Genomic DNA, 25,009 nt, shown 5'->3' with positions numbered 1-25,009 from the left:
TTTGTGAGTCTTGATTTGCTCATTTGCTCATTTTCAAAATGGGAAGTAGTGCTGGTTAACCAAAGTAGTTGTTTGTGTTAAAATGTTTATGTGTAACTTTTTTCAAAGTTCACAACAAATAAAAGCTGATAAAGACCAATATAATAAACATGTAGTACAAGATTTTTTTAACAAATCACAAGCATTCCCTGTAGGTAGTCCCCAATATCACTTAGGACTATTTTTCTTAGACACAGGTGAGTTCACCAAAATTACAAAATCTGTTTGCCAAATCTTATTTAAGATTATTTTTGTTTAAAGACAAAAATTACTAAGAATCTATGCTCTGTGGGGTCAGAAGTTTTGATTTGGATATAGCTGTAGTGTCTAGGACATTGCATGGCACATAGTATTGAATAAATGAATGAAAGAATTCACTGAATATATGCTCTTTTACTATAGTCATGGGGTGATTTAGTTCATAACTATATTCCTCATGATATGTTCTTCATGAATATATTCATGAAAAGATTAAACCCGTGACCCTTAGCTTTTGATAAATTGAACAACCCTTAAGATAATATATTCATGAATATATTCATAAGACTAGAATATTCATAATCATAGAATATATTCAAGAATACTATTTCTTAACACAATTACCTGATATATTGGTAAATCTGATGAATTTGGTGAATTAGTCATTCACCAATTGATTCTCTGGATAATTATTTTTGAACTGGTTTCTAGTGAATTGACCGAGAGTTCCTTCTCTTGGCTCTGAATTATGTGATCGTTGGCAGCTTGGCTACTGGCATTTGGAGTTCACCACCCTCTAAACCCACGAACACACAGATGTCCTCCCATGAAATCTCTGTTGAAGGAGGACAGGACCCCTTCTTTCAAAGGGAGAGAGGTTAGAGTCCAAAGGCTCCTTTAGAGCTACTTCACTGTCTACCAAGAGCTACTTAAACAGCTAATGTTGGCTCACTGTTTCACCTTCTTCTCCCTGAAATCTGTGCCTTCTTATGCCTCCATGTTTTTCAGAGACTGTGGCTTTACTTTGGGTATTTGTGATTGGGTATGAATACTTAGTATACTTGTTAAAAATCGAGCTAGATACAAAGGGAGCACTGGCTTTAGCTGTTAGTCTTAGAATATATTGTCTAAAGAGAATATAGTATATAGAATACATACTAGATGTATAATATGGATATTGTATAGTCTATGTAAGTCAGTTCCCAGCCACATGAGTTTCCTTTATCAAGTGATGTATGCTTTTTCAAATGTATAACCCCGTCCCTGAAGGTCTTGACCTGTCATGGAGAATCACTCCCATTGTGAGCCATAGTTTCTGATGAAATTATTCTCTCTCAGATATTTGAGAGCAGAAAAAAGATTGAGAACCTTCCAACTAAATGAATGATGGTGGTAGTGAACATGCAAGATCTGACCATTAGGATATTTGAATCATCTGGTTATACCTTTCTATCTAAGAGACATAGACATGCTGAGCTCAAGAAAAATGGGAATGAAGGAAGCTTAAGAGAGAAATTTTAAATAAAGGGAAGATGATAGACTATATTACAACTTCGAGAGAAAGCAAAAGGAAGAAAAAGTAAATATTTTTATATCAGAGTTTTTTTTGTTGTTGTTTTTGGTTTCTTTGTTGGTTTTTTTTTTTTTTTTTTTTTGCTCTATGAATTAAAACAGTTTATAGTCCCTGCTATCTGTGGGACATCAAAGGGCTATAATTCTAGTTGATAAGTTAATTAAAAAAGGGAAAGCCTTTAAGTGTAGAAATGAAATGAAACATAATTTAAAAAGTGTCATTACCTTTTAAAGCTCTTGAAATGTCCCAGAATCCGCCTCAGAATCTGTATGAAGTCTTTGTACAGCTTCTCATAGATCCCAGTAATATCTTTTTTTCTAATGCACCATAATTCATGTTAAATTAGTGACATTGATAGCTCTCAGGTTTTTTCCTTAATTACTATTGTTTTAATATTCTGCAACTGTGTGTATGCTCCCTAAGTTTTTGATGGCTTTTCTACACATCTGTGTAATGACACTAAAGATAAAAGTGGCTTCAGCATTTTCTAAATTTTTAAGATATTTCCATTAGGGAGGCATCTGGGTGGCTCAGTCCTTAAGCGTCTGCCTTCAGCTCAGGGCGTGATCCCAGGGTCCTGCTCTGCTGGGAGCCTGCTTCTTTCTCTCCCACTCCCTCTGCTTGTGTTCCCTCTCTCGCTGGCTGTCTCTCTCTCTGTCAAATAAATAAATAAAATCTTAAAAAAAAGAAAGATATTTCCATTAGGTTACACATTATATAGACTCATTTCTTATTTTTAACTTTTATTGAAATATGCTGTACATATAGGAAATGCACAGATCATGAGTGAACAGCTCAGTGCATTTTTTTGAAAAACTGAGTACACTCCTGTGTAGCCCACTCAGATCAAGACCAACACCCAGATTGCTTCCAAATTTAGTAATTGATGTTAACAGAGGGTTGTCTATCTAGCAACCAATGCTAAACGATGTTCAATAAATAACTACTAAAAAATACAATTGTGCTATAAGAAAAAGAATCTATGTATGGATTTCACTAATATTATCTTTAGCTAGGACATGCCCTGTTAATACGAAAATGATAAATGCTCATCTATATCATAGAACTTTAGTGCTATAAGGCTTTTAATCTACCATAAATTCCCTGAGATAATTCCCTTTGTGGGATATCACTGGAGGGGTGACGTCTTCTAACCCATTTTCAGTATTCTAGAGAATTTCTGCAATAAGGAATAAACGCTCCTGCTAAAAACTTTACCTCTGTCTTCAGTTTTCCAGTGCTTTCTGGGACTCCAATTACTTATGTTAAATCACAGAAATGACAAAGAATTCCCTCTCAGATTTGAAGTAGTAAAAGATCATAGTTCTTTCTGTGGCACATGCTCTACCTCCTAGGTTTGTCCTTTGTCCATTTACCCCAAGATTCCGTGAAGCTACCTGTAGCTCCCACCTTCTACCTGTAGTATAAAATTCTATCAAACATATAAAAATCAAATGACTATCTCCCTATTTTCAGGATGGATTCTTCTCTTTATATCCCAGGTGAAGTCTCTTTATCTACGTTGGGTATTCTATGATCATTGTGTTTAATGTTTAGAGTTATCCAGCAGAGCAAGTACAGATTTATGGACTAAAATATGCAACTTACTTTTAGAAGTATGTATTTCATTAATGTGCTTTATGTATCATCTAATATAGCATTTTTTCCCAAATAGATACATTATCACTGGTTTCTCTACTCCTTCTATATCCGTGTATCCCTGAATGTATTTCAGTCTTAGTTTAAGTGTCTAGAGCTGAGAGGGATCTTGTAATCTGCTGGTATGAATCATTCATTTTACTGATAATTTCTAGGCCAGAGAGCTAAAGTTATTTGCTCACATACTAATAGTGTTTATGCTATCATGCTATCCAAATTTGAACCCAGCTGTACTTTAGTGCATTACACTGCACTAAAATCCTATGTATCTTGTAGCAAATATCACATATCTGTGCACACATATATACAAGGGCCCACACACTGGTGTTATGTACATAGTACTAGTCCTGAAAGCACACTAAATATTAAATCAGTGGCTTTAAAAATTTATGCTTTGATAAAAATATTATTTTTAACATACTGTTTTTAATTTTTCTTCTCTGATGCCTATTACATACAGGTTAAAATTCACAAGAAGGGATAAATTGAATAAATTCATAACCTAAATATATATGAAATTTTAGTTATATAAATTTTATTTTAATGCACTCACCTGTAGCATTTTCCCACTCTTTTTTTTAAATTTTTTTATTATGTTAGTCACCATACAGTACATCCTTAGTTTTTGATGTAGTGTTCCATGATTCATTGTTTGCATATAACACCCAGTGCTCCATGCAATATGTGCCCCCATCACCAGCCTATCCCAATCCCCCACCTCCCACTCCTCTTTCGCCACTAAGAGTGAGAAAAATTACCAAAAGGCAGCTGACACTTAAAAAGGATTGTCATTGAATTGAAAATTGCAGAAGAGACTAGTTCATAAATACCTGGAGATGTTGCCCTTTGTGGTTCAGTGCTCATTAGTAGTCCAGTTGGAGGAAACACCATTGAGCTGAAATGCACAGAGACTGTCTGTCACGCTAGGAATCATGTAGTAAAACAAGTAGTAGAGAGGTTGGCAGAAAAATAACTACTTGTAAAGGGTAGGGACTGAATTTTTGCCTATGTCTATGGCCGAGGTACATTATCTAAGTACATTATCTAGTCTTTGAGTAAGGATGGAAAATTATTCATTGACAGGTATAAAAACAGTAAAAGGGGGGTAATGCAGAATTTCTTGACGTGAGAAACTATGGTTTTATTATGCGTTTTATGGTGCAATTTAAAAATAAAGATTTACATTCAAATTATAAAGGATTGTTCCTGAACATAATATTTTAAGATGTCTATTTTATGCCAGGACTCTGATCATGATTATTCTCTGAACTCAGGAATTTCTGAGCCTCTGTGTGGCTGGATAACCTCTCTAACTTAAAAGTGGTTCTCTCACTGGAGTTACCCAGCATACACAGATATAAAAAGGCTTTATTTTAATCAAAGCCACTTAAATTCACTGTTCTGTATGCTTATTATAAAGCCAAGACATGGAAAAATATTTAGAAAGAAAGATGGAATTTTGTGCTATATCTAGTTTTAGAGAAAACCCACCTTAAATTCTGGCAATGTTAATTTTAAGCTTTTAATTTGTTTTATTATCAAAATTTAGAGAAAAAATGAGAAAATGTTTCAGAGATTAACCTAAGATAAATTGCCATTATTATCTTCATTTATGGGCTCCTATCATTCTTTCTCTCAGATACTCTTTTTGCATTACTTCTATAATGCGGATGTGATGGAATAGACAAACAGTCATTAACCAATAGCATCATGTAGCAATATATTCTCCTTAATGTGCACAAGGACAGGAACTGTGTGCCTTTGGGAAGTGGAAGAGCTGAGGCACTGTAATCATTGTAGTACCTCTCTGGCAGGGCTATGCCACCCAGGAAGATGGGGATCAACAGATGTTGAAGAATGTGTTACAGTTAGACTATGAAAACAAGAGAATGCTTACACTTGGGATTATCTCCTGTTTAATAAAAATCCCCAGCTGGGTACCAAAATCATCTCAGCTACAGTCTGTCTTCCCAACTTATTTCTTATTTATTTATTTTCCCTGTGCCATGCAACTCTAGTTTATAAAATACAGGGAAATGATTCATAGAAATTATAAAAATATTTAAAAATTATAGAAATACATGAGATATTTAAATCTTATTAGCTGGCACAATAAGGCAAACTTCTTGAGGCCAGGAATCATCATATTTATTTATTTATTTTATCCAATACAGTGTTTCTGATAGGAATACCCTCAGAAAAAGAAAAATTGATTTGAATGTCCTTGCCATTTGGACAGTGTCAATTTCCTGTAAACAAGGCTGATTTTGTGCCTTTAGAGAAAATTGTAGGATATTTCAGTTTATCTGAAACGTATGTGGAACAAAGATAAAGGACTAAATACAACTTCAGTCAATTTAGATTTAAGAAATAAATTATAATGATAATAATGAAAATAGCTCATTTTCCCCAAGTGGTTTAGGAATCATTTCCCAACCACAATTTCTATCTAAGACAAATACAAAACAGTGAATATAAAAATTAATAATGAATATTTAAGTTTAAAACCAATTAACTGGCATATTTATTTTAAAAATTAAGGAACAGAAAATATAACCAGTAAGCCATTAAATGGAAAAACTGGAATGTAAGAAAAGTAATGAATCTGAAAAGCATAAATTAATTGATGGTATTTTCATTGCCCAGTAAAGTCAGTGATGCAATTAAAAGATGATGAATTATATAAACCAGGTTCTGAACCTGAAAGAGGAGGCAAACCCCTGAAATTACAAACATATTTTGGATATATGAATAAGGATTTTTCTTAGGATTCATAATGTTCTTCAGATTTTCAGCATAGACTATTACTCAAAATTCTCCTCCTGTGTAACCCAACTATTCAAGGACTCTATATGTTCACTTTTTGCACTCCTCACCTGCCATGTCCCCCTCAGCCCATTCCAGTTACCATTGAACTCCGTTACTCCCAAATCTAGTGTCCACTTCCTGTCATCATTTTACTTGATAGCTCACAGGCATCCTCTCTTGGAAGCTTCCCTTCTTCTTGAATAGTCTCTCCCTTAACAGCACATTATCCTGGTTTATTTCCTGTTTTACTGGCTACTCTTTCTCAGTCTTATTTCCTACCCTGTCCTCCTCTTTCCAATTTCTAACTTTAGAGCATGCCAAGACTCAGACTAAACTGTCTTCTTTATCTCCATGTTCTCTCCAGGTAGGCTTATCTAGTCTCAGGCCTTATGCTTGTGGCATCAGATTTCTATGTCCAGACCTTACTTGTCTCTTGAGTTCCAGACACAACTATGCAAGTACTTGCCTGCCATCTCTCCTTACATGTCTAATAGTTATACCCAACATTACCTCCCTTCCCCAGGATCCCATTATTTAAATGACATTCACTTCCACTCAAATGCTTCAGTCACAAATCTTCATCTTTCTCAAACTTTTGATCACCAATTGAGTAAGATTTGTCAATGGTATCTCCAAAAGATATGACCAATCTGACCACTTTTCTCCAGTGCTAACCTCTGTCCACATCTCCATCATCTCTTGTCCTCACTACTGTACGAGCTTTCTAAGAGGTCTCCCTGCTTTCACTCTTGCCTCCCTACATCCACTCAACTTATAGTAGCTAGAGTATATTCTTAAAATGGAAACAGCACCATGGCACTTTCCGTGTAAGACATAAGAAAGGTTTTCTATCACACTTAATAAGTAATTTTCTTTTTTTTTTTTTTTTTTTTTATTAATAACGATTTTTTATTATATTATGTTAGTCACCATACAGTACATCCCCGGTTTTCGATGTAAGGCTCGATGATTCATTAGTTGTGTATAACACCCAGTGCACCATGCAATATGTGCCCTCCTTACTACCCATCACCGGTCTATCCCATTCCCCCACCCCCCTCCCCTCTGTAGCCCTCAGTTTGTTTCTCATAGTCCATAGTCTCTCATGTTTCATTCCCCCTTCTGTTTACCCCCCCTTTCTTTATCCCTTTCTTCCCCTACTGATCATTCTAGTTCTTATGTTCCATAGATGAGAGAAATCATATGATAGTTGTCTTTCTCTGCTTGACTTATTTCACTAAGCATTATCTCCTCCAGTGCTGTCCATGTTGTAGCAAATGTTGAGAACTCATTCTTTCTGATTGCTGAGTAATATTCCATTGTATATATGGACCACAACTTCTTAATCCAGTCATCTGTTGCAGGGCATCTCGGCTCCTTCCACGATTTAGCTATTGTGGACATTTAATAAGTAATTTTCTAATTACAGCTCACAAGGCCCTTACTTATCATACCTCTGCCTCTCTATTTGTTCTCATTTCCTCAGTCCTGCCCTCTTAATCTCTGTACGCTAACCACTGTAGTCATATTAGTGCCTGGGACTCTAATACACCAAGTATTTTTTCCTTTGGGGCTTTTGCATGAAATCGCCATGTGACTGACCTCTTGTCCTTCAGGTTTCAGCTTGACTGTCCCCCCCTCAGAGGGTTCTGTCCTTGTCAAACAATCTTATCAAGCCCCACAATTCTCTCCATCATGACATCTGTTTGATTTCTGTGATAACATTTACCATACCTGAAATTGTACTGTTACCCTGCTAGTTATTGCCTATGATCTGTCTCTGCACACAAGAACGTAAGCTCTCTGAGGGCAGGACCTTGTCTGTCTTCTTCACTGTTATATCCTGGTGCCTAAACAATGCCAGTCATGCAGCAGGAGAACTATAAATGAGTGAAAGAATGTAAGTAATTCTTTGGAGTGGAACTCTAGGGGAGCTTGAGCTAGTGGAGGTAAATCTCCATGTTATTCTCCTGAAATGCTGAAAAGTTAGGCTGAGAAGACAGGACTGTCAAGTTTCCCCCATCTGGGGAAGTCAGAGAATTTAGGAGATGATGATTGTTGCTGCTTGTCCCTTTTATACTTTTCTCCATTCTTCAACTATAGCATCAAAGTAATCTACAAGGTTTGCAGGTTTTTATGGTAAAAACTAGAATAAAATACACCAGGTATTAAGTGTGATGTCTCTTGATGATATGAATCGTTTTTTCCCTCCAGTATACTTTTTTGAGTTTCTGTGTTTTCTTCAGCACATCTTGTTTTATAGATGAAAAGCATTTATAAAAACCCTTTATTTATGACTCAAAACTCATGTAAGATGCCATTCCTCAATATTGTCTTTATCTGCCCTATGCAGATACACATACAACCCACAAAATGTAATATATGCCTTTTGTAAAACCTTGGAAGTACTTTTTCTTTATACATACATGCATTTGCCTTTGTACATGTATAACAAAAATAGTAATGATAAAATAAAAGCTGCTACTAGCTATTGATAGTATCAGGTGGCTCACACACAGTATGGCTCATACATTATTTATAACAACTCTCTGACATAGTACTACATCTTCCTCTAAAAGTGAGGAAACCAAGTTGCAGAGAGGCTTAGTAATTGCCTCAAAATAAAATAACTAGATTTTTCTACGGCAGAGACCACATCTGACTTACTTACCTCTGTATCTTCAATGCTAACGTGGTGCTTGGGAAACAGTAGGTACTGTACATATTTATAGATGAATTGAACAATGTAGTTGGCATTTGAATCTATGTGAGAGTGACACCTAGACTCTTAAGTGCAGTATCACACTATATCTTTGGTTTTATCTCTATGTGCACATTAATCAGAAATCTTATGAATTGAAACCCTCTTTGAAATTAGCAATAACTTCTTCTTCAGTGCAGCTTGTATTACATTTTATATTCAAGGCAAGATCAAATACTGAAATGAATGAGTGACTGAATGAATGAATCTTTCAGAATTAGTGAATAAACTAGAATCCTGAATTGACAAGATTTTTTGAAGTTGAGTATTTCCATAGCCATATTCTTACTTAAGTTATGTTCTGTGGAAGGTTATCTCAAGAGAAAAGTGACCATAGAATAATCATAAAGCTTTGAATAAGATATTTTGAAGTACAGTGGTATTTGACTTTTCGCTGGGAATCAGTAATGCTTAAGAAAATTATTAGAGATTTTTATATGAAAATGTAGCCCTGGGGGTAGTTACTTAATTTTTTTAACATCCTAAAATATTAGCCTCTAAAAGCTTAACATATTAATACAGAGTCTAATTGGGGTTTATTTGTTTAATAGAAAATAATGGCATGTTATACATTGGGTTTCTCATTGTTCGATAATTGGGAAAACAAAGCAAAAAACAGGCCTTGAATAAAATTCAGTTGAATTTAAAAAAGAGTATCATTATTACTTCCAATTCTTTTAAAAAATGTTTTTTATATTTTTGAAGTAAAAATTACATACAGTTGTTCTTTATTACTTATGGTAGTTACGTTCTCTGTAGGCATTGCAAACACTGAATTAGTGAATATTGAACTACTGCTCCTATAAAAAATATAGGGTTAGGTTCCTGCAAGCCTCTGGTCACAACATTGTCATCAGCTGAGCAGTACAGAACCTTGCTTTTTGTGTGTTTCTGTTTAAAGTTCTCTTGTTTAATGCATATAATTGATTCATTAACATTGAACTCACAGCCCACAGCATTATAACCTGTACCTGAAAGAAGCTTATCTAACATTCATCCTTTTTCTTTGTAAGACATGTCACAGCTTTCTTGATGTTAGGAACACTAACCAGCACTTCAGCACTGCATTCAGGGACCTTTTTTTATTTTTATTGATTGGTTGATGTGTGTGTGTGTGTGTGTGTGTGTGTGTGTGTACATTATAGTGATTCAGCAATTCTATACATTACTATGTGCTCATCATGATAAGTGTACTCTTATATCCTCATCACATATTTTACCATCAGGGACCATTTTAAATAACAAAATCAACAACAACAACAAAAAAAACCCCACAAAAATGGGAGAAACATGGTATTAAATATGCAGTGGAAAGAACACTTGGTAACAGGATGAAAGCTTAACCAAGGTGGCAGAGTGCTGCCTTTTTTGACTTCATCTGGGAACTTGTACCAAATGGCTCAAATTTTCTCCTGATCTATGCATGCTCAAGTCTGTGAATGACCATGAAAGTACATGTATTGACTTGGGGTTACAAATAAATACTAGCAAGTAAGCGAACTCACAAATACTGGCTCCACGAATGAGAATCAGCTGTGTGTGAAATGCACAGATCTTAAATGTACAGTTCAGTGGGTACTGATAAATACACATACATAACGTGCCCAGCCTCCAGTGGAGATAGGAAACGTGTTCATCACCTCAGAGAGTTTCCAGAGAGTTTCCTTCTACCACTCCCCTGTCCATTCCCATCTGCACCTCCCTCGTGGGCAACCAAACCACTGGCCTGATTTCTATCACTGCTGGTTAGTTTTGCTTTTCAGGAATTTCATACATAAGGATTCAGTCAGTGTTATTTTTTGTTATCTACATTCTTTCAGGCAAAAAAATGTTGTTTGTACCACTAGTTCATTCTTTTTTTTTATTACTTAGCAACATTTCTTTGTATTGAATTTAAAAATTCAATACAAATACAAATACAAATACAAATACAAATACAAATACACTGTGTGGATATAGCATTATTTTCAGTTTAGACCTGTAAGAAATAAAGCTGCCAAAACATTCTTTTGCAATATTTTTGCAACATATATTTTGATTAGAGTGAGTAAATATTTAGGAGGGGAATTGCTGGGTGATAGGATTAACATATGTTTAACTTTATTAAAGAAAAAACAAAACTGAGCTGCCAAAGAATTTTTCAAAGTGGTTATACAATTTTACATCTCACTGACAGTGTATGAGTTCAAATTGATCCTGATCTTAGCTAGTTCTTTTAGTTTTGAACCCCTGAAGTGGGTGGAAAGTTGTATATCATTATGGTTTTAATTTCCCTGATTAACAACACAGTAATAAAAAATTTCATGCAATATGCTTTCCTGTATGTATTTATCTGTCTTAAAGATTCCATTCAAGTGGCTCTTTCAAGACAAAGACATGTTGCGAAGTGACTTTTGGTCTGTACCTATAGAGGAAAGCATTTGGCAGTTTCTTCAGCTGACAAAAATAAAAGAACTTTTGCCTGCCCAGGCACCTTATTACATGTTCTGTCTGACCACAAGTGATCATCTTTACGATGTGGTTTGTATTGGCACGTAAAAGTGAGCAAGGTTAAGTGAGATCAAGTTTCTTATGATATGGAATTTATAGATAATATAAGAAATAGTGCATGGCATATTTATAAAGAGATACATTCTCTTTTTACTTTTTTATTACATAAATGGATAATTGATAACTTTTGAGATCTGTCAGTAGCACATCAGAATACTGTAACTGCCTAAAGATGGATTCATATCCTAGGAAATTTTTCCCTTAAGATTGAATACTGAGCAAAGACTTGAAATTCCAGTCATTGTAATTTTATTTGAAGCATTTTCAAACAGATGTTGCATCTTGGTTTGCTATATTTTAAATACTTTCTTTTTTTCAATATTCATTAAACTAGTCTCTTCTTCTTGTCTCTAATAAGAGAAACATCTGTTTCTTCTTATTCTATCAGTGTAACCACCTCAAGAGCCTTACTTTAAAAAATAATACCATTAGGAAGACTGCCTAGCTAGAATATGCTTCATTAACATGTTACATCTGCATACAAAACAAGTTTTTCTAACAATTATAAGTTAGAGAAATGTAAGCGAAAATATTATAAAACAATTTAGTTATGAAAAAAAAATTAAGACCAGAAGCTGGAATATGGTTTCAGAGATGTTGGTTTTATGTTAAAAACTCTCTTTGTAAAAATATGTTTCCTTTTAGAATATACAGTTGAAAAGTTTTGGTTGTTAGGAATTAATAACTGGAGGTATCAATTATAAAGTAAGATCAAATAAACATTAAGTGTAAAAATTACATCAAAGTGATATATTTTTAAAACACAAATACTTTGGAATAAATGTACTCCAGTTTATATCAGTCTTCTCAAAATTAGTCACCATGGGAAGTCCTTGCTTGGAATTATATTTATTTTTGGAAATACTTCACAAACATTCAGTGAACCATTATCAGGGTTTTTTTTGTTTTTTTCAGAACCATATCTATTGAATAATCTAGTTAAAACACACACATACACACACACACACATACACACACACACACAATTTGGAGAGGAGAAAGCAGGCCTTAACAATGAAAGAATAAGACTGATTATTATGTAGCTCAAAGTTGGCTTAAATTAGCTTAAAAATTGTTGACCCTGATATTAAGAAGAGATACAATCAGCTACCCTACCAAATCCCCAAATTCCTCACCACTGATATTGCATGATTGGATTTATATGGGGGAGGAGGATATTTGTTCATAAAGAAAATCAATTTTTAATCATTTTATAATAGTTAATGCTTATAGAATTAAACAACAACCCGACTTGATATTTAGAGAGCTGGGCTCACTGACGGTGTAAGAAACAGGAGTTACTGAGTGCTAACTATGTGTCAAGCACTTCTCTAAATGACAACATATTTACACATAATCATTGCAAGACCCCTTTGAGGTAGATACTTTTATTAGTCCCATTTAATAGGTAAGAGAACCGGGACAGGCTAAATCGCTGAAGGTCTGGCTATTAAGTGAGCAGAAATGAGGTGTGTACCCAGATGGTCTGACTCCCGAATCCCTGCTCTGTCCTTTAGGCTCTCTGCCCCTCTGAGGGTGAGTCTGTAAGTTGGACACTCCTGGGCTCTGAATGCTTTCTCAGTCTCAAAGAGGACATGGTACATGTGTGCCTGAATAGAATATGACCCCAAAGATAGGGCAGTCCCCCATTTTTTCAGCAAGATAATTAAGAGTACCTTTTAACTAACTTGCGTGTAAAAACTTTTAGTTCTATAAGTAAATATATGTATAATATTTACATAATGACTATGTTTTTAAAATTATATACATAAATAAGTTAGGAAGTATATTTTCTGCTCTCACTTTTCGGAAATAATTTTGTTCCAGTTTCTTCACATGCAGCTTTAACATCACTGTCTTTGTCACAACCGTGAGTCATCACACACAGTTTTTCAAAACAAATCATCATCATCTCTAAGTTGTTTGTACACAGGAATTTTTTTTACGGCCAGTGTTGTCACTGGACACTGGACATTATTTTTCTAAGCTTCAAGTGCCCATTAGCATAATGCTAGGACACACTTTTTTTCAGTTGTCTCGTCATTTATGATTCCACATTTTAAGACTTACTTTATTACTGTCTTGTTTAGAGAGCTTACTTATAACTACACCAATATTTGTAATCTCCCCCAAAATAATAAATTTAAGTCTTAGCTTCCTTCTCTATAAAATGAAAGTCATCAAAACTTAAAAAAAATTTTGACATAATGAAATGGATATAAATATAATGCTTCTTGGGTGCCAGGCACGGTTTTAGTGCTATAGAAATACTAATTAATCTACTCCTCAAAACAAATCCATGAGTTGGATAGTGTTATTTTCATTTTAGAGAAGAGAAGCCTGAGGCACGGAGTGGTTAAGTAAAGTGCCCTGGTTGGCAAGGAACAGAGCAAACGCAGGCAGCCTGGCTCCTGCACCGGTCCTCCTCACCTCATGCTGTTTCCCATCCTGCTGTCTTCCTGCTTACTGTCAGGAAGAGTCAACACACTAACATATAGACTGTGCATTCGTAGTGCCACACACATATGAGGTCTCAGGAAGTGCCAGCCATATGAGACATGGGGGTCTTTTCTAAGTATTAGTAACTAGCATCCTTCTTTTTTGGACTGTTCCCTAGCCACTGTGCAGCCACTAGGACCCCCTGCTTCCAGGAGTATGGGTCCCTGGTGAGTCTCTCTGTTTCCTGGGATATTCATGGGCTCTAGAACAGTGAGTGGAAGAATACCATGTCTTTAACAGCAAATGAAAAGTACTGCTTTCATCCTGTTTGTTAATGTGTTCTTTGTTATTTATGACTCACAATTTTTTTTTTCTTTTCTAAGATTTCGTCCATTTATTTGAGAGAGAATGAGCGAGTGAGCAAGCGAGAGAGTGCAAATAGGGAGAGGGGCAGATGGAGAGGGAGAAATAGACTCCTTGCCAAGCAGGGGTCCCAATGTCCATCCCTGGACCCTGGGATCATGACCTGAGCCGAAGGCAGACACTTAACCAACTGAGCCACCCAAGTGCCCCTGTGACTCACAAATTTCTGATAAAACTTGAGATGATGATACTTTTTTTTTTTCTGAATAAATGTATTGATACTTATTCTAAGTACCTATCTTGTAGCAATGGTCTGGTCAACTGTGGTATTCTGAGTGGATTTCAAATACTGAATTCCAAAAGCTCTTAAATTTAATTAATGTTCAATTTCATATGAATTAAAATTTGCTAAACAAAACTATTCCTTTTTAAAAAACACTGTAAAGACGCTATTCCTTATAGCTTTTCTGAAGTGAAACTAATTCCGTACCATATCCCCCAAGTAACAGATGGTCCAGGAAATGATAAAGGCAAAACAAATTTGGAGCAAGTTTGCAGGGGAGATCACATATATATTTTTTAAATTTTAGTCCTTACGTAAAAAGAGTGAACACAAAGTTCTATTTGCTCAGAGTTTCACAAAGTATGAAAATGATTTAAGTGAATATTCATGGGCTAATTCTAACGTTCCTCAGAGAAAATGCTAGATCTTGAGTCTCATACTTTTAATATAAAATTTCAATTTTAATTACAATTGTAGGGGAAAACCATTGATGTAAGAAAATACTAAAAGACATGTAGCATGGAGGGGATTCCAGTACCACAAAAACCTGATGGTGCAAATGCTGAAAGTTAGCAAATGAAACTGGATGGTGTGTCAGTTATTTACCATCCTGTTACAGGAGACAAGGACATCCCGGAAATTGAGCTCTGCCCAGGTGTGGTGGCTGTGGAAATGTGTGTGTGTGTGTGTGTGTGTGTGTGTGTGTGTGTGTGTGTACGAGCAGGCATACGCGCATGCACATAGTGTAAGTGAACTCTGATCTTGGATGCACAGAGGTTATATGACATGTTTTGTTGCTGTCTGGTTTGTTTTTGGTTTTTGTTTGTAAGAATTGAGCCTCTGCAAATAGATATGTCTGCATTTCAATTCTAACTTCTGCCATTTATTAACTATGAGATACTTGAACTTTATTAGATTCAGTTTTCTTACCAATTTATTTGAGGCAGTAATTCCTAAAACACTTAGTGTGAATTCTAAATGAATCAAATGCAAGGACTTATCAGAGTAACTAGCATATAGAGCTTAAACACTGTATCTTTAAATACATCCACAGAGCTAATGCAGTTAGATTCTGCTCTAGAAAAAGACTTCAGGCTATTAGTTTTTATAACATGTGGATGAAGAAAATGTTTTTAAAGTAGCGTATTTTCTTTTGAGCAAGTAGATCATTCTTTCCCCATTGAAGTATTGAACTTCATTGTATCTGGGAGCCTATTCATATCATAGATTGCTAAGGCATACCTCTTGAAGATTAAAAGTACAAAATAATAGTTGGAATTAAAATGAATAGAAATCACAGTTTAAGCTCAGATGCAGCAGTGGTTGTTATCAACAAGCCTGCTTTTATCTGAATTTTTTATTTCTCTAGTAATTAAGTTTCTTGAAAAAAAATAACCTTTTTATTTTTATCTGATTGGAATAATAGACCTTTTGCTATGAACAATTTAGCTGATGCTGTTCATTTGTAAATTAATTGTCTGATGGAGAAATGTTCACAGGAATTTTTAGAAAGGCATTCTGGTCTACTGTTTAGAACAGAAAGATGTCAGCTGATGGTGTTTTATAAGTGACCTTTTCTGGATGTGTGATTATTTAGAATTAGATTTTGAGATTGAACATTTCTAACATTGATGTCCTTGGGATCCATGCCCCAAAATTGCATTTCAAAGCAGGGCTCATCACATTATAAAGGCAAAACCCAAAACCATGCACTTCTATGCTTACTCAACTCTAAACCCAGTTTTGTACTCTACAGGAAAATGTTATGGTGAAGATACAGTCTTCTGTGCCTCTGTTCTGGGGGAGAACCCTGATGTAACCTACTTGAGAAGGAAATATTTCAGGAAACACTACTACTTGTCTGACAGCTAACTGATTTTAATTTTAGAATAAGACTTTACATTTACATAGTAATTTCACAGTACAAAATTGTGCATATATATTATACCTTTTGTAACTTGGAGGTTATTCAGTATTAATTACTTTAAAGCAGGGATTTTCTGTTTTCCTCCATTGAAATAAAATCTGTTGAATATGTATTTCTAAATTAAAATTTGAAAACCCTAAAAAAAAAATACCTGAGGTGTGGTTTTTGTAATGATATTTACCAGTGTAACAGCAGTAAATACTCCATATATGTGGCAATCTTATAAGCTCCAACAGGCTTTAATTTTTCTCATTAAAATCATATTTTTGTTTAATAGTATAAGCAAACCAAAAGTTTATGCTTTTTCTGCAAAGAACCACAGAGTAAATAGTTTAGGCTTTGTGAGTGATAACAAGTCTCTGTAACAACTACTTTGGCTTTGTAGAGCAAGACAGTATGTAAGCAGATGAGTGTGGCTGCATTTAACAAAACTATGTGGGCTCTAAAATTTCAATTTTATATATTTTATTATTGTTGTTATAATTATGTGTTTTCAACTATTTAAAGATGTGAGAACTACTCTTAGCTCTCAGGCCATGCAAGAACGGACAGTGCAGGCCAGGTTTGGCCTATGAACTCGTTTGCAGGCCTCTGATCAGAGGCTTGGAGCTGTCATTTGTGCTTTGTGCTTCATTGACTTGCTCTCATTTCATTTTTAGCTACCTTGCTTGCGAGGCTTCTCTTTCTTTTATGAATCTGAAATGTATCTTCAAGTAACTTCTTCCTGTGGATTCTAAATTATTCTGTCTGGCCTGGGACAAAATCCCTTCCCTTTGCCAGAGCCCAGGCCTTTATAAGTTCAAAGAAAGCCACTCTGACCCTCTTAGACTTCACTCTCTGTCTCTGTCTTAGTGTTTCTTAAGATCTTTCCAGATGCTTATTTTCAATGGCTGATCTCCTTGTTTGCTCCTTAATTTTCTATTCTTTACAAAATGAGCACAAAACTAACAAAAACTTAAAGTAATTATCTGTCTAATGGAGAGTTTAAAAGAGTTTTTGTTTCCGAAGATCTTTGTACTAAGCCACAGTGAACTATGGTTGTTAGGAGTGGGAGCTGTTGATTTATTTTTGTTGGTTTGTTTGTTTAAATAGAACCTAATTCGTTATAAAGATATGTTGTTTGTAAATGATCCGATAACCCAGGTATTATTTCCTGTGGTTATGAGTGGTTAATTAGCGCATATTTTTTAGTTCTTAATTTCTACAAACTGTATATACTTGCCAGACATGGTTATTGAGAGAAAATAATAGTACAAAAAATTTTCTTAAAAACAGAGAGACATTAGATAAAAACCATAAATCCGTTTTGTTATCGGAGAGTGGCTTCTAGTAAACCTAATCGTAAAATAAGTAATTTAGTTAAAATAGTTCATTATCACCTCCCAAACAGCTTTATTCACTCCATTCATTTTCCCAGGTATGCCAATGGCTCATTAATGACTATTCGCCTACTTTATTGGGTTCTGTTATGCCTTATCTGTCCAATGGAGGATAGAATCACTTAAGATATTAAAGAGACATGATATCAATTGCAAGTAGCACTGAATTTTTCTAGATGAAAACATAGTAATTTTTACCAACAAATTTCTGACCTTGTTGGTATTGAAAATTGTTTTAAACTCTACCATCTTTAGAAAATAAATTGACTTTTTTTACTTAACAGGTTCTGGGTTGAATGACGGACAGTGGCATGAGGTTCGTTTCCTAGCTAAGGAAAATTTTGCCATTCTCACCATCGATGGAGATGAGGCTTCAGCTGTTCGAACTAATAGTCCTCTTCAAGTTAAAACTGGCGAGAAGTACTTTTTTGGAGGTAAGACTACCATTTTTATTGGTTAACTAGTACATTTGCTAGAAACAGAGTTTCAATGAAGATTGATTATGAAGTATTTATATTTGATTCAGTAGACTCAGTAGATCTCAGGGAAAAAACCAAACCCTTATTCCATGAGCTAAAAAGAGTGGCAAATTTATTCTTCTTCATGATAAAGGTATTCTTAGGATATCACCATATTCTTCTAGTTTAATTCAAATATTCAAAGTATAAAGCATGAGATTCTGGATCCATTCATTCTCATAATACTATCCTCAGGAGTCAGATCCTTGTGTCACCTATTGCTGTGTAATTAATTACTCCAGATCTTAGTGGCTTAGAACAACAAACATTGCCTCACAGTTATTGTAGTCCTGAATTTTTTTTTTCTTTTTTTTTGAGTAGGCTCCCCACTCAACATGGGGCTTGGACTCACAAATCCAAGATCAAGAGTCACATGCTCCACCATCTGAGCCAGCCAGGGCCCCCTGTCTCACAGTTATTCTAGATCATGAATTCAGGAACAGTTTAGTTGGCTGATTCTGACTCAAGGCCCCTCATGAGGTTATTCTGCCCAAGCGCATGACTCTGACTGCATCATCTGCAGCCTTGACAGGGCTAGAGAGTATGTTTCCAAGAAGGTGCACTCAGGAGGTTGACAGTTGGTGCTGGCTGTTGTCTGGGGCACCTCAGTTCTTCTCCATGTGGCTCTGATTTTCCAGGCCTGTCTTCTTCAAGCCACCTCTCGCATAGGTGATTAGGCTGAGAAAGGAGATCGGGGGAGAGGAGCAGAGAGGAAAGGAAAGCCAGTAAATGGGAGAGAAAGTTTCCAAGATGGAAGCTGAAGTTTTGTTATAATCTAGTCTTGGAAGTGACATCCCATCACTTCAGTTATACACAGTTTGGTAGAATCGAGTCACTAAATCCAGAGCACACTTAAAGGGATTACATGAGGAGACATGCATTGAGAATGTCTTTGAAGCTACCTACCACAGGTTGCCTTACAGGAAAGCCATCTTACCACACATATCTTGGTTCTTAAGTGATGAAAAAATTAGTGAAAAAGAAGATTCTCTTAAAACAATAAATTCTACTATATGTGAAAAAGTGTTGTAAGCATGGACCTGGGCATTTTTTTTTTTAAAGATTTTATTTATTTATTTGACAGAGATAGAGACAGCCAGCGAGAGAGGGAACACAAGCAGGGGGAGTGGGAGAGGAAGAAGCAGGCTCATAGCAGAGGAGCCTGATGTGGGGCTCGATCCCGTAACGCCGGGATCACGCCCTGAGCCGAAGGCAGACGCTTAACCGCTGTGCCACCCAGGTGCCCCTGGGCATTTTTTTTTTAATTTGAAAAATGTATGCTGCCAGAATTTTTTTTATCATTAATGAAATATGGGGCAGCTTTTTATTAAAGTGCTAGATGTGTTATTTAAATCAATATATCTTTCACTAGATTATTGACTTCCTTATCCTAAATCACGCAATGAGATCTAAAAAATATATTGCATTCTTAGGAAAGGCTTTGTTAAACTTTAAAAAACATGTGTACATATATTTGCTTCTCTAAATATATTTATTAATATTCACATTTATTTGCTTATTTAAGTGTTTCTATATCAGTATATATATATATATATATATATATATATATATATTTCTAATTATTAGAATAAGCCTATTTGAGAGCAGTCGTCTTGTGTATTTTATTCCCTGCTATATCCTCCATGGTCTTAGAAAAATTCCTTGAATATAGATGACCAATAAATATGAATGAATTAGTAAACTTAGAAAAACAAGCAAGGGCAAGCATTTTACTTCCAGCTGTTTAAAAGGAGAAATAGAAGCCCACAGAGCTTTACTGACTTGCCACTGAATTTGTAGCCAGCACCTGAACTCAAGACCTCTGACTCTTGTGCCAGAGTGTTTCTCGCTCTACATCATAATATGATGAGTGATAACTCAGAGCAAAGGACCTGAGCTAGACCTGTCTGTCTTGAATCTTACATTGTGTTCATTGGAAATTAAAAACTACATGTTTCTAAAAAGGCTCTCAATATTTGATGAGTTGGGTGGAAGTCAGACAAGATGTCTTATAAGTGACTAAACTGGGGCTTATTGATGTGAGAAAAAGTAACCCAGTTGCCCAACTGGTTTTCCTGCAAAAACATATTTAATGTGATGGGCTTTTGGCCAACAGTTTTCATTGCTGTCATAGAAAATGGATCACAGTAGTCAGTTGGAAAGCTATTGATAATCCCTGCCCATCCAAATGGCGGTGGAATATCTTTGGCCATCGATGAGCATGCTGAATGCTTAAGGCAAGTTTTGGTCTATTTCTGTCTACATGGGTAGCCTCATAGCTATAACTGACAAATTTAAGGCACAGAGTGGGATATGAAGTCTTCATAGTGTGCTATTTACTATTGCTTTACAGAGTTTGGTTTTCAAACCCAGTGGTTAGGAGCATGCTTTCTCCCTCTTGGGTCTTTGGTCTGCCATTGGGAAATGCTGTCAGCAGATGATCGTGATGCGTCTTTGGTTTTATCTTCATTAGCTGAATCCTTGGAATATATGAGAATCACCAGGGGAACTTATTACATTTCAGAATTCTCAGCCCCCACTCCTAGAACTCAATGCAGAATGCTGGGAAAATAAAGAATTTTAAGCTTCAAGTTATTCTGGCACAAATGATCTGAAGAACAGAATTATAGATCAACCTGAGCCAATTTGCATGCACATCTTTCAGATTCTTCTGAAAGACATCAGTCACCGAAAAGTGAGATAAGTGAGAATTAACTACTGTCGTGTAGGTTAGCCACCGTGAAGCAGTAAAAGGAAGTCACAGGCCAAGGTCTGGTGCACATACAGACATTTGTTAAATGAACATTTTTATTAGCAAGTAGGCACAATGCAGTTAATACAAACTCTTCTGTAAGCTCGGTAAAGTCCTAGCTTTCTGACTTGCTGTACCTTAAGTAAAATGTTCTCTTTGGGCAGCTTTCACAGTATTTTAGAAGCAGGATTCAGCTATACTCAGCCAGTGCCAAGCAACAGAAAGTCTCCAAAGCTTATGGCTGGCACAGGATCACTAAGTGATTGAGACTCTAGAACCATGTCCAGGGCTTCAGGTCTCCGGCCTCACTTGTCTTAGCTGTCTACACACAGGCTGTGGGTGACTCTAAAAGATGTTTTGTCAAACTACTTATCTTAATATCTTTAATTTCACCATTGAGATATCTTTCCTAACATTTACCTAACATTTGTGCTGATTAACAAAGCACTCATTTCACCAAAGAAAACCCAGTTTGGCATTTAGTAAGTAGATTAGAGGAACAGAGAGCAGAAATCCTGAGTCGCAGCCTCTGGAATAGCTGCTCGTTCCTCTGGCATGCGGTTTTCAGATTAGAATGCTAGCTGCCTCTAGATTGTAAATTAAACACACACACACACACACACACACACACACACACACAAAGCTTCCTCTTGTCTGTGCTAAAAAATTTAAAGTTAGTTGTAGATGTTGTAATAAAAATATCTTAAGAAACATTAGTAGAGTAGAAAGAAAATTGACTCGTTCTAAAATATAAGCTTTGAAACACACACTCCTGGCTTGGGATTATGGCTTCACTTAGTTGATAGATCATTTTAATAATTTATCTTCTTCATCCATTGAAAGGCAGTAGAATTTTAAATAATGTTGTGACCATTATGCTGGTAATGGTTAACAGGTTTAAGCTCAGGGTCTGATTCCAGGGGATGCTAAGTGCTGACTCCCTTTCCAATCCATGTAGAGTCTTTATTTAACTCATCAAGGACAGCCCCTTCCAAGGAAGATTGGAGATTTCAGACCATGTGCTCATCTAAAGCATCTGACCAACTTCGCCACTAATCAAAGCAGTCTTTCCTCCTTGGTAAAAAACACATTGTTTTCTTACTAGGTGAAAACCTTCACTAAAGGCTTGCTGGTCTCAGGTACTCAATTACAGGCTGCTGAACGTGTACACACTTTGTTTCTTTTGTAGTAAAGTCCCGGTCATGTAGCTTCTATTCTTTGTGGCTATTTCCTACCGGCATGGAACTTTATCTCTCCATGCCTGCGCCCTGCTAATCCCAGAAAAGGTCTTAGTTCTCTGGAGACCTCGTGATCAGATGTTTAAGCACCAAGAATTATTTTGTCTTGTTCTTTCTTGGGAGTAAACAGAAAAAGAGTGAGATTATTTATTTGGGATATTTCCTCAGCAACAGTTATTTTGGTTGCTTTATTTTTTTTTTCTCTACCACCCAACTGGAATTACTTTTGATAAGACTTCGTTAATTTTAATAATCAAAGTACATTTATTTAGTGACTGTTTACCTGGTAGTAGGCTTTCTGATATGAGCCAGAGCCCATTGTCATGAGAGAATAGAAGGATTTGTAAATTTCTAAATTTTTTTCAGGGTTGGTGTTTTTTTTGTTGTTGTTTTTGTTTTTTTATTATTATTCTGTTGCTTTCATTTGAGAGGAAAAGGAGCTGTGGGCTGAAGAGAAGAGGTATGAAAGTTCCACAGCCAGTCTTCCTAGAAGGGGGTGGCTACTCTCAAGGACTTTCCTTCCAAATATACTTTGATAGTTTCATTTATTTTTTCTGTTATAAAGCTGGGATCTAAGTCCATTCATTTATATCCAAAGAGATTATAGAGCCCCTAGTATAACCCAGGTTTTATGCTAGATGCTGGCCATATACCATGACAAAAAAGAAGACATAATTCGTGCCCCTTGTGGAATTTATAGTTTTTGCTTTCACAGCAACATGGGTCTCACCTTTATAGAGTTGTCATTTTATATTATTTGTATGATTCTCTTACTAATTTTATAGTTACTCTGAGCTCCATCTGGGGAAACCTCTGTTTTGCGCTTAAGACCTTGGGGGCGGTGAGGGAATGGGATAGGCTGGTGATGGGTAGTAAAGAGGGCATGTATTGCATGGTGCACTGGGTGTTATACGCAACTAATGAATCATGGAACTTTACATCAAAAACCAGGGATGGTGACTAATGTAATATAATAAAAAAAATATTATTATAATAAAAAAAAAAAGACCTTTCATCCAGTTGGATGAGGCTCACATTGTCAAGGATAGTCTCCTTTACTTAAAGTTGGTTGATCGAGACGTTAACCACATCTGCACAATACCTCCACAGCAACACCTAGAGTCGTGTTTGAATAACTGGGCCCTATAGCCTATCCAAGTTGACACATAGGATTACCCAGGTATCACATAAAATTATAATCAGACATCTGGTTTAATGTACAGTTGAAGGAATACCAGAAACTGCTTTTACAGGTTCCTAATTATAATTTCTAAGTCTTCTACATGCTTATTTTTCTACTTTGTTTTACTTTATACTTTCTAATCTGACTTCATTTATTATTCCTTCTCTCTCTTTTCAGTAATTTTACTAAGATAAAACTTAACAAATGCTAAAATCCACCTATTTCAAGTGTACAATTCAGTGAGTTTTAGTAAATTTATATGATACTGCAGCCATCACCAGCATCCAGCTCTAAGTTTGTTCCTTTAACTCCCCAAATCCCCTCCTGCCCGTCTGCAGTCAGTTTCCACTCCTGCTTCACCCAGGCAACCACTGGGGTGGTTGTTTCTGCCCCTGTGTTTCTTTTTCTAGACCCTTCCATTTTTTGTGGATTTGCAGTTTGTTTTTTGACTCTTCTGTGTAGTTCTCCTTAGAGACTTCGCCCAGCCCTCACCTTCTCCAGGGAGACAGCTGGGCCCTCTCCTCCCGCTCCAGCACACGGCTCCTCCCCACTCCCCCCCCCCCCCCCCGCTGCTCCATTTTCTTCCCTCCCCGACACAGCACTTAATCATGCTCTGACATTCTACATTTTTCATTATTTACTGTATGGATTGTTTATTGTTGGAATCTCCACCGCAGTGTAAGCACTAAGAAGGCAAGGATATTGGTTGTTTTTGTTTTCTAATGTATCTTGACTATTTAGAAAAAATGTCTGACACATAAGAGGTTCTCAATGTCTATTTATTCATTGAATAAATTAATCAGTGGTCCCTTATGGATATATTTAACGGTTACATGCACAGGGGGCTACAGGACTTTTTATTCCCACATAGGTTGTCAGCTTCTGTCATATGACCCTCACCCCCAAAAAATTTAGGTAAGGGATACTCATTGTGCTAGTGTATGTTATTCCATTGTTATATTTGACAGGTATAACTTCCCAGGGTCTAGAAGATAAAATAATTTTATTAGATGCAATTTTTTATCTAAGTGTACTACATGTACAGCTAATAAGTAGTAGAGACAGGATTTAAATAATTTTGTTTGGTGAATATTTACTAAAACACTGGCATTGTTATTCATACTAGAATGGTGAACAAGTTAGAAAGAATACTTGGCTCTCAAAAGGTTACATTGTAATCAAAATAACAAACTGGTAAAATGAGTATATTGTGGAGACAATAAATCAGGGAAAGGATGGGAAGTTCTTAGGGGAGGGGTGTTGAGAATTACCTCTTACCATAGGTTGGCCAGAGGAAGCCTCTGTTGAGAAGATGGCATTTGGACAAAGAGCTCAAGGGGGTGAGGAGATCAGGGAGAAGAGTGTTCCTGGTGGAGAGGAAAGTAAGTGCAGGCACATGTACAGGTGGTGAGTGTGTGTGATGCTTGAGGAAAGGAAGCCCCTGGGCTTTAGGAATGGGGGCAATCAGGGGCCAGGTGGTGAGGGGTCTTTTTATTCTCAGTGAAATGGGAAGGCATTTGAAGATTGGACCAGGGAGTGGCATAATCTAATTTACATT

At 36.0% G+C, this 25,009-nt stretch overlaps 1 protein-coding gene across 2 annotated transcripts in view; it reads left to right on the top strand.

Annotated features, from left to right (window-relative positions):
• Window positions 1-25,009, top strand: part of CNTNAP2 (contactin associated protein 2) — a 1,871,860-nt gene that overhangs the window by 977,336 nt on the left and 869,515 nt on the right. For both annotated transcript variants that reach the window (XM_045792416.2, XM_087860735.1), the window contains one exon: window positions 18,045-18,194. In XM_045792416.2, the coding sequence (XP_045648372.2) occupies window positions 18,045-18,194 (150 nt within the window). The remainder of the gene's footprint in view (window positions 1-18,044; window positions 18,195-25,009) is intronic.

This window comes from Ursus americanus, chromosome 3, assembly GCF_024610735.1.
Source record: "Ursus americanus isolate L20-20 chromosome 3, mUrsAme1.1.p, whole genome shotgun sequence".
Classification (NCBI taxonomy): Eukaryota; Metazoa; Chordata; class Mammalia; order Carnivora; family Ursidae; genus Ursus; species Ursus americanus.
The sequence above is the reverse complement of the archived record's forward strand: the minus strand, read 5'-3'. Positions and strand labels throughout refer to the sequence as shown.